Source organism: Prionailurus bengalensis, chromosome B2, assembly GCF_016509475.1.
Source record: "Prionailurus bengalensis isolate Pbe53 chromosome B2, Fcat_Pben_1.1_paternal_pri, whole genome shotgun sequence".
In the NCBI taxonomy this organism is placed as follows: domain Eukaryota; kingdom Metazoa; phylum Chordata; class Mammalia; order Carnivora; family Felidae; genus Prionailurus; species Prionailurus bengalensis.
This window is the reverse complement of record NC_057349.1, coordinates 39,869,784-39,879,946: the sequence shown is the minus strand read 5'-3', so window position 1 is coordinate 39,879,946 and position 10,163 is coordinate 39,869,784. Positions and strand designations below refer to the sequence as shown.

At 54.7% G+C, this 10,163-nt stretch overlaps 1 protein-coding gene across 1 annotated transcript; it reads right to left on the bottom strand.

Annotated features, from left to right (window-relative positions):
• Positions 1-561: 561 nt before the first annotated feature.
• Positions 562-7,961, bottom strand: LOC122489518 (guanylyl cyclase-activating protein 1). Its single transcript, XM_043591400.1, has 4 exons — positions 7,471-7,961; positions 2,038-2,187; positions 1,573-1,666; positions 562-1,295 (listed from the first exon to the last, which is right to left on the bottom strand). The coding sequence occupies exons 1-4, from the start codon at positions 7,669-7,671 to the stop codon at positions 1,126-1,128; spliced, it is 615 nt and encodes a 204-aa protein (XP_043447335.1). The 5' UTR covers positions 7,672-7,961; the 3' UTR covers positions 562-1,125.
• Positions 7,962-10,163: the final 2,202 nt, after the last annotated feature.

The window sequence follows — 10,163 nt, the reverse complement described above, 5'->3', positions numbered from 1 at the left end:
GCCCATGACATTGATCTCCATCTTCTGTCCCTCCACGTCCGTGCTCAGGCCCTGGCTGACTTCCCAGCCTGGGGTGGCCCAAGTGATGGGTAGGACCCTCCCTTCCCCTCGTGGGGCTCTCCGCAAGCTGGAGCTCATTCCTCTTGCCCCTTGTTTTCTCTCCTACCCGTGGATTTTTACTCACTCCTTGTACTTCCCCCACACCCAGCTGACGTGAAGACGCAAACCCCAGAAGAAAGAGCATCTTAGAAAAGATGATCACAACTGCGGCAGCCTGTGTCTCTCCCCAAGTTCTTGGACAGGTATTCCTAAAGTCGGGGTATGCAAAGAATGGGAATGGGGCCCACCTGTCCCAGACTGCCCCACTTCCCAACTGGTGTCACAGCCCTCGAGAGGGAGTTAGGTTAGACGAGGGACGGTCAGGACGCTGGCCACAATGAGTCGCAGAGCTGTGGCACCACCCCCCACTGCGGAGCCAGCAGGGGAAGTAAGGGTGTTGGGCAGCCTCTTCTGAATAGATACCGATTTCCTCCGGATAAATGAGGACTTTCTATAGTGCCATACCTTCTCTTAGCATGTTTTATTATAATGATGCTTAGCCTGTGAGTTCCTTGGGGGTAAGGGCTACCCTTTTCTTGGCATGTCTAATATCTAGCATTCATACCAAGGAGGTGTTCAATAAATGCTTGTGGAAGGGAGGAACAATCAACGCACCACACAAGTAGGCTCCGGGGTTCCGGGGTGCGGGTTCGGTGTGTGATCGCGGCACCCACGTGGAGGCTGTGGCCACCGGGTCTGTAGGATTCCATCAGAGTCCGTGAAAGCCCAGCTCTGCGTCAGAGCTCCCCGCTCTAGAAGAGTGGGACTCGAGAGAGAAACTCGGTGGGAAAAGCTGGGCCTAGGGACGGCCCCAGGGCCGCCCAGCAGGGGGCAGTCACCACCAGCTGAGTCCTGCTCAGGGTTCAGGAACCATCCTTCCCGACTCCCACCCCGGCCCATCTGCCGCCACCGTGCACCCCAGAGGGGCGACCTGAGCTTTGAGTTCAGGAGCCTGTATCTAGTATGACAACAATGATGACCCCAGGCACCAACACGCATCCCCTCCCCAGCAGCCGGGCGGTGGGCTCAGCCTGCCGCCTCAGTCTCCCCGCCGCCGGCCCCTTCCCCCTCCTCTTCGTGCTCGCCGTTCTGGAGCCTGCGCACGATGCGGGTGAGGTCCAGGCTCCGTGTCAGCGTGTCCAGGAGCATCTGGTCCTTCTGGACGCCCTCGATGAACTCCTCCAGGGACAGTTCCCCTGGGGCAGAGAGAAAGGGAGTCACGGGGAGGAGGTGCTCACGTCTCCCTGGCAGCGTTGTACCGGGGCCCAGAGCTGGAGTCTTGCAAGGGGGACAGAGCCAAATGCTAGGGGAAGTGGCTGCGAGGGGAGCAGGCAAAGCAGCCAGAGACCACAGTCCGGTCCAGGGGGCCCTAAAAGCCAACCCTTGTGGCTGGGGCAGGGGCGGCTGGAGGATGTGGCCTCCCTCTGCCCTCCCGCCCCTCTGCCCTGGCCGCCCCCGTCCGGGCCTCCTCACCATCCCCATTGACATCAATCTTGGAGAACACTGTATTGGTGAACTCTTCTGCACTCATGGTCGTGTCGCTGCAGGGGTTAATGGCTCGGATGGCCTGGGGAGAAAAAGAAGTGAGGGGGCCCGTCCTAGTTCTGTCTCCGCGGTACCCGAGCAACAGAGTGGGCACTAGAGGCAACCAGGGGATTTAGGAGTTTGCCTCTTGGTACAGATGGAGGAAACAGAGGCCCAGAGAGTGGATGGTACGTGCCCCGGGTCAGGCAGCTGGTCAGGGCCACAGCTGCTCCCCACCCCCACCCCCCGACCCTCGGTCCCAAGCCTGTCCCGTTGTGAGATTGCGGTTCCGCCTGCTGAAGTCCCAACTCGCCGTCCCTCGGGCTGTCAGCTCCGGGGGCGGGCCGCCCAGGGCGCGGCCCCGCCCTCGCCCCCGCCCCCGCCCCGGGCCCGGCCCTCTGCACCTGGAGTTACCCGGATGATGGTGAGCAGCTCATCTCTGTCGATGCATCCGTTGCCATCGACGTCGTAGAGCTTGAAGTACCAGCGCAGCTTCTGTTCCACCTTCCCCTTGAGGACCAGGCTGAGCGCCGCCACGTACTCCATGAAGTCGATGTAGCCGTCCTGGGCGAGAGGGGCGGCCGCCTTGAGCCTGCTCCCCGGAGGCCCGAGGAGAGGCCGAGCCACCCGCGCCCCGCGCCCTTCCTGCCGGGGCCCGCCCCGTCTGTCCCCGAGCCCTGCGCAGCAACCCCCCTCGCCTGCCCCAGAGGCTGCCCCGCCAGCTCCCGTAAACCAGCCCCCAGGGGGTGTCCACGGTGCTGCCGCCTCTTCACTGGCATTTCGGTGCCGGCGGTCACTGGCTGCTCCCATGTGATTCTCAAGCCTGAGCCCCTTCCGGCAGCAGGAAGGTGTGTGTAGGCGGGGAAGAGAAAGCGAACCCCCAGGGAAAGGGGGCATGGTTCGGATGAGTTTTTCAGAGCTGGGGAGAGGGCAGGAGGTAGATGCGGAGGCAAGGAGCACCGTTCTCAGTCTTCCCTTCATTCTTTGAACTTTACTGAGCACCTACTACGCGCTGTGATAGAGGCTTCAGAGCCCAGTAAGACATGAACCGGCTCCCGATGGGAGCGCAGTGTTGGGGGCTCCGGTTTGAATCCTGGCTTCACCCCTCTCAAAGCTGTGGAATCTGGGACCGAGGACCCGCTGTCTCTGTAAGTTCCTCATCTGTAATATTATAATAGTACCTGCCTCTGTGGGACCGTGGAGGGATGAAACGAGTTTATGTAACTAAAGCAGGCAACACTGCCTGGCATATAGTAAGCGCTCGGTAAATGTTTGCTATTCCTGTCACTACCCTTACTGTGGTTCTTTTTACAAAGAGGTCACGATGCCATCACGATGTAATGGCAACACATCTGGACAGGACATTATGGAACAAGAACACACAACTCTGCTTGGGCAAGGGCCAGAGGAGAGGCTCGGGAGGCTTGCCCGGGAAAGGTGATGTCCTCTTGAGTGTCAGAGGGGTTGACCGTGGGAGAGGGGGGCACAAGACATGCCTGCAGGCTATTTCTCCAGGGTCCCCCTGGATTTCACAGGCCGCACCAGTGGGGTCAGGGAAGCACAGAACATAGGCCTGCCTCTGCCCATCTCACCGGCAAGCCCAGTGAGGCTGGGAGAGGGAAGCCTGTGTTTTGCAGAAAGGCTGAGCATAGGACTCGGAGTGTGTGAACTTGGAATCCAGCCTCTGTTCCTCCATTTATTCACAGCCCTGACTCTGGAACCAGGAAGTTACCCAGAGGCACATTTGGGGTCAGCGGGAAGAACTCTAACAGGCAGATTTGCCCATGGTGGACAGGGCCAGCCTCGTGCAGTAATGAGCTCCCTGTCACTGAAAGCGAGCAAGTAGAGGCTGGAGCGCTGTTATTAAAGATGTGGCAGAGGCTGGGCAGGATGGCCTCTGAGATCTGGCCCAGTGTCAGGCCTGGGCCTCAGGTGAGGCCTTGATGAGCCGGAGCTCACTGTGGAGCCTCACGGTGGGTGTCGTGATCACCGTGAACATTTGCCTGGTGCTTCTCTGGGTTGCTAGGCTTTCACATACGCCTTGGCTCATCCCATTTTTGCCCACCCCACCCCCCCCAGGGGTGTCCTCAGAACAGAGCAAGCAAACCCCCCCCCCACCCAGGCCACAATGCTCAGAGAAGCAAGCAAACAGCCAAGGACGTTTCCCCTGGTCAAGAGGACACGGGGTGAGGATACTTCCGCTTTTCATTTTTTATCTCTCTGGATTGTGGGAAATGCTCACAATGAGCTGCACAAAATTACTTCCACAATTTTTTTGAATGGCTAAAAATAGGCAATGGAAAAGGATGGGAAAACACTATGGAGGTTCCTCAAAAAGTTAAAAATAGAACTACCCTACAACCCAGCAATTGCACCTCTAGGTATTTACCCAAGGGATATGGGGGTGCTGATTTGAAGGGGCACGTGCACCCCGATGTTTATAGCAGCGCTATCAGTAATAGCCAAGGTATGGAAAGAGCCCAAGTGTCCATCGACAGATGAACAGATAAAGAAGATGTGGTATATAAATACAATGGAGCATTACTCGGCAATCGAAAAGAATGAAATCTTGCCATTTGCAACTACGTGGATGGACCTGGAAGGTATGATGCTAAGCGAAATTAGAGAAAGATAAATATCACATGACTTCACTCATATGTGGAATTTAAGAGACAAAACAGATGAACACTAGGGAAGGGAAACAAAAATAGTATAAAAACAGGGAGTGAGATAAAACAGAAGAGACTCTTAAATACAGAGGACAAACAGGGGTGCTGGAGGGGTTGTGGGTAGGGGGATAGGCTACATGGGTAAAGAGCATTAAGGAACACACTTGTGGGGTGTTATATGCAGGGGATGAATCACTGGAATCTACTGTTGAAATCGTTATTGCGCTATATGCTAACTAACTTGGATGTAAATTAAAAAAATAAATTAATTGATTAATTGATTAATTAAATTTAAAAAATAAAATAAACATTGGGAAAGAGAAAGAAAAGTAGGGGCTCTTGTGCCAGAAAGATAATGGACATCTTAGGAGAGGTGTGGCCTTGAACAAGCACAGGGCCTCTCTGAGTCTCGGTTCCTCCCCCCGAAGCTGAATGCACACTTTTCAAGACTGTGTTTGGGGTGAGATTCAGTAATGATACTACAGTCATACTAACTTCTCTCTAGTGCCTGTCGTGCCGAGTATTTTCATTTGCTTTACTCATTTAATCTCACCACCATCCCGAGAGGTGGGATTTTTGTCCCCCGTCTCCAGACGAAAGCTAAAGTTGAGAGGAGGGGTTAGACCAACAACCGATGAATGGCCAGACTTTGCCTAGAAACCGGGCCTCCTAAATCCTACCCGGCGCTCAGACGCAGGAGTGAAGATTTACATCGATTTGTGTGCACCTGCCTGAGTGCCAGGAGTGGCCAAGCCCAGGCAAAACTTTGAAGTAAGCCAAGTACCTGTTTATCCCCAGGATCACACTCCCCACTCACACTGCTGCACCCCCCAGCCTCCCCACCGCCCCGGAACAGAACGCTGGGCCGTAACTGCCGTCTACTCAGGGGCTGGCAAACTTTTTCTATAGACGACCAGATAGCAAATAGTTCAGCTTGGGCAGTATGTAAACAAGTGGGTGTGGTGCGTTTTAATAAAACCTCACTTATAAAAATAGGACCACGGGCCATCGTTTGCACACCCCTGTTTAACTTAGCGCACACTCTGGTGTCCCATCTCGTAGCCAGTCTGCTCTGTGCTCATGACAATGGGTAGGAGGCGGTATTGCCCAAAGTGTGGTTTACACCGTGGGTGTATGCAAAGCCCTTTAGATGTTACAGAGATACTCTTCATTTTAATAATTATGTATTTAAATGAATGTGTATTGTAAAATACGTAATTAGCCCATAGAACTCATGATTGCTCATCGATCCATTCACTCGTATAACAAATATTTGTTCAGCCCCTATGATGGTCCAGGCACTGCTCTAGATGCTGGAGATATGGAAATGAGTCAGCCAGACAAAAATCCCCGCCCTCATGGAGCTCACACTCCAGGAGGGGAGACACAACAAACATAGTGGCCACGTGTTGTTCAGTATCAGTTGTCAGAAGATGAGGTACGCTCTGGGGGGCAGGGGAGGGAAGGTGGGACAGGAAATGCAGGGGTAGGGGCTAGTCCTGGTGAAATAGGGTTTCAATCAGGAAATCAGGGCAAGTGTCAGTGGCAAGGAGACATGTGAGCAGAGACTTGTAGCAGGGAAAGGTGTGAGCCAAGCAGAATTCTGGAGGACAAGGGTCCCGGGCATCACAAAGGCCCCGAGGCGAAGGTGTGCCTGGCTCAATCAAGGAAGTCAGGTTGGGGACAGTGGAGGTGGTGCTTGCAAAATCCAAGGTTGATGGGTTGTCCCTCCCTGGTGTCATATATGTGATTTTCGGGCGTCCCTTTGGAGATGTGTCTTGACCCAAAGGGTTTCCTTACATGTGAGAAGCTGAGATACCTCGGTGTGTTTAGGTGTCAGGTGTTGAGGCTCAGCCACTGACCCTTCTCCCTCCTGTTCAGGAATTATTCCTTCTCCTGGAGCATTTGGGGGGGGGGGGTCCAGCATACTGATGCCATCCCTTCTGGTCTCCATGCCACAAGCTCCAGTGCTCCGCTCCCCCGCGCCCCCTTCAGGAAAGCCAGTGGGCACCTTGAGGTTGGGACTCAGAGCCCATAATCTGCTTTGTCCCCTTAACCCTAAATATTAGTGAGTTTTAAATAGCCTCTGAGCCCCAGCTGTCCTTAGAAGCCCCGTCCGCAGTGATGTTTGGACCCTCCGGGCAGCGAGGGGGGCCGGGAAAGCTCTGGGCAGCCTCCCCCGGCTTGCAGTGGGCACATGGCAGGGTGACATCACCTCCTCATGCTTCCAGGTGAGCGCCGGGGGGGTGGGGCCCAGTCAGGGTGGGGAGATGGGTTTGTAGCCTTGGGTTCCCCTCCCACTGCATCTTGACTCAGTTGCTCCAAACAAACGGAAGATTTGCTCTTGGCACCAACAACTACCTTAACCCATGCTCTCAACCTCCGTGGCAGATGCAGGGCAAGGAGCAGAGCGTGGGGGGTAGATCTTGGGCGCGAGGCCGCCCAGTTGATGAGAGCTAAGGGCCCTAACTCACTGTACCCAGCACCCCCCCTCTAGCTGATCAGGAGTCCCGGTGATTACTCGGGGAGATGACAGTTCGACCACCATGCAGACCTTCGGACCGACTTGAGAGAAGGTGAGCTGAGGTCATTGGGCATTTTGGAGTTGGGAGCAGTCTGGACGTCCCAGCTGCCAGGCAGCCTTGTCTGTCCCCAGAGCACTGGGAGTGACCCATGTAACACAGGCCTGCCTGTGGCAGGCTAGCCAGGGCTACAGACTTATCACCCTGCTCTCTCCTCTCCCCTCCTCCTCCTCCTGCACCCTGCGAGCATCCAAGGGCCTGGGCAAAAGCGCCGGGTATAGCACCCAGCACTCAGTAAGTGCCCAACAGCTGTCTTGTAAGTGTTTCCACTCGGTTTGGAGTAAACCGAGAGGAAGCCATTAGACTGGGCCTCTGGGTACACTAATCCGTGGACCCCTCTGTCTTCCCCTGGAAAAGTGAGGGCACGGACAGGCTCTGGTTCGTTTCTGAACCCCCAGTGCCTGATCACAGTAGGTGCTCAGTGAACATTAGATCCACGGACTCCCCAACACAGCCCCAGATACACAGAGAAGCGCGCCCCCTCCTCCGGGAGACGCCACTGTTCTGGCACCTGCCCCTCGCAGCCCCACACTGGCCAGGCCTCCCGGGGCGGCCCTCCAGCGCCCACCCACCCCACCCCAGGCCTCCCTGCTCACTTTGTTGAAGTCAAAGGTCTCAAACATCTGCTCCACATACTGGCTGGTGGACGGGCTCAGGTTCTTGAGGCCGAAGAACTGGCGGAACTCGTAGAGGGTGAGCTGGCCGGAGGGGCACTCGGTCATGAACTTCTTGTACCACTGGTGGCACTCGGTGCTGCTCAGCTCCTCCACCGACTTACCATCCATCACGTTGCCCATCTTCCAGGCCCCACCTGTGGCCGGCGCCCAAGGTGGATGGATCCTGCTCCCCGCTGCCCCTGCACAAGGGAGGCTCGGCTTTCTAACAGCGGGCCCTCCTCACTCACAGCCCGGAGTGGTCCAGAGCTGAGCAAAGAAGATCTGACGAATCAGACAGCACAGGAGGAGGTGAGCAGAGAGACAAAGGTAATGGGGGGCTGTGCAACCCCAGGGCCAAGTGCAGGAGGAGCCAGAGAAGTGGTGTTAAGTCCCCACTAAACCCCTGCGGCCAATGGGGACTGCTCCTAGGAAAGAAGAGTGAAAATAGAACAAAGCTTAGGGAAGCAGAGGCCCAGGATTACAGCCTTGAGCTGATAGGTGAGAGGATTTTCTTACCCGTTTTGTAATCTCGTTATCCCTTCTTACCAGGGCCGAATAGGTGGCTGTTCTGATCCTGTGACCTCCATTCCCTTCTTCTCCTGTTTTCAGTGGGCTCTCAATGTTTTTGGTTCCTGCCCTCCAACATGGAATTGAGGTACGTCTGAGATAGAGCTGGTGCCTCTTCCAGAGCTGGACCAACTGTGGGCTTTTGACAGGACTGCTGTGTACGGTTATACATGCTGTGCACTGCACTTGACCATCACAACTGAGGGGTTCCAGTCACACCGTGGGTAGTTAATGCATAAGCACGCCTGAATCATGCAGAGTTTGTGGGCTTCCAAGACGAATCCTGAGTAGCTAGAGGGAACCCCCTCCTCCATTAAACTGTACAAGTTCATGTAGCCATGTATACACACACACTCACTGGTCCTCTTCTGACCACATTCTTACATTCCCAGAGACTGTATCTCTCTCATCCCAGGAGGCTTGAATTCAACCTTCCATCTGACTCCACACCTGACACCATCAGCTCCCACGGGCATGGGGATGGGGGACATTGAGCGTGTGCCTTATGGCCTGGGGTGTGTGTGTGTGTGTGTGTGTGTGTGTGAGGGCACCGCACACAGGTGCATGGTGAACTGCTACAGCTGATCCTGGAAAGTTCCTAGACCAAGCCTAGGGGCCTGTCTGTGACAAAGGTTGTCCCTGTCACACGACACTGCTGTGTACATGACACGTGTAACTAAAAGGAAACAACCAAAATGTGAACAGGGCTCTTTCTGGGTCATGACATCACCAGCGATAGTATAATCTTTGCTTTTTTTTAATGTTTATTTATTTTTGAGAGAGAGGAAGACAGCATGAGCATGGGAGGAGCAGAGAGAGGAGGAGACACAGAATCGGAAGCAGGCTCTGAGCTGTCAGCATAGAGCCCGAGGCGGGGCTCAAACTCACGAACTGTGAGATCATGACCCGAGCCAAAGTCTGATGCCTAACTGACTGGGCCACCCAGGCGCCCCTAATCTTTGCTTTTTAAAACTTATCTGTATTTTTTAAATGATTCACAATGAACACATACTGCTCACAAAAAACAGAGGTCAGCTGTTTTTGAACAAGAAATCAAACAAGACTGCTTTGCTTCTCCTCTACCTAAAGAGGTGAATGCAGGGCGCACTGGGCAAGTGGCCGCTGGGGGCCGCCCGGCACATGGCTTGGATACGGGGCCAGAGAAGCTCCTCCGGTGAACTTGGGGCCCAGGCTCACGTCCTTGTCTTCGGAGTCCTCTCGGGTTTGGGGTTTGGACTGAAGGAGTCGAGGGTGAGGTGGCAGCTTATCTTTCCAATGCTTCTGGTTTATATCCTCCCCACTCTTCCCACAGACACACCCTCCTCCGAGAACCTTTCCGAATCTCAGCAGAATTCATTTTTCTTGCCTCGGCGCACCGATGGTTTGCTGATGTGTTATAATAGCTTTCTAGGCTGCTTAAACACTACCACAGAGTCTGTAGCTTCAAACTCTACACGTTTAGGGGCGCCTGGGGGGCTCAGTCGTTAAGCGTCCGACTTCGGCTCGGGTCATGATCTAACGGTTCGTGGGTTCGAGCCCCATGTCGGGCTCTGTGCTGACAGCTCAGAGCCTGGAGCCGGCTTCGGATTCTGTGTCTCCCTCTCTCTCTGCCCCTCCCCCGCTCACACTCTGCCTCTCTAGCTCAAAAATAAACATTTAAAAAAAATTTTTTTTTTCAACGTTTATTTATTTTTGGGACAGAGAGAGACAGAGCATGAACGGGGGAGGGGCAGAGAGAGAGGGAGACACTGAATCGGAAACAGGCTCCAGGCTCTGAGCCATCAGCCCAGAGCCTGACGCAGGGCTCGAACTCCCGGACCGCGAGATCGTGACCTGGCTGAAGTCGGACGCTTAACCGACTGCGCCACCCAGGTGCCCCACATTTTTAAAAATTAAAAAATAATCCTACATGTTTATTATCACACAGTTTCTGTGGGCCAGGAGTCTGGCTCTGTGCTGACTTTCACTGGGTCCTCTGCCCCAGGTCCCAAAGGGCTGTGATCATGGTGTCATCTGGGGTGCGTTCACATCTGGAGGCTTGACTGGGGAAGAATCCACTTCTGCCT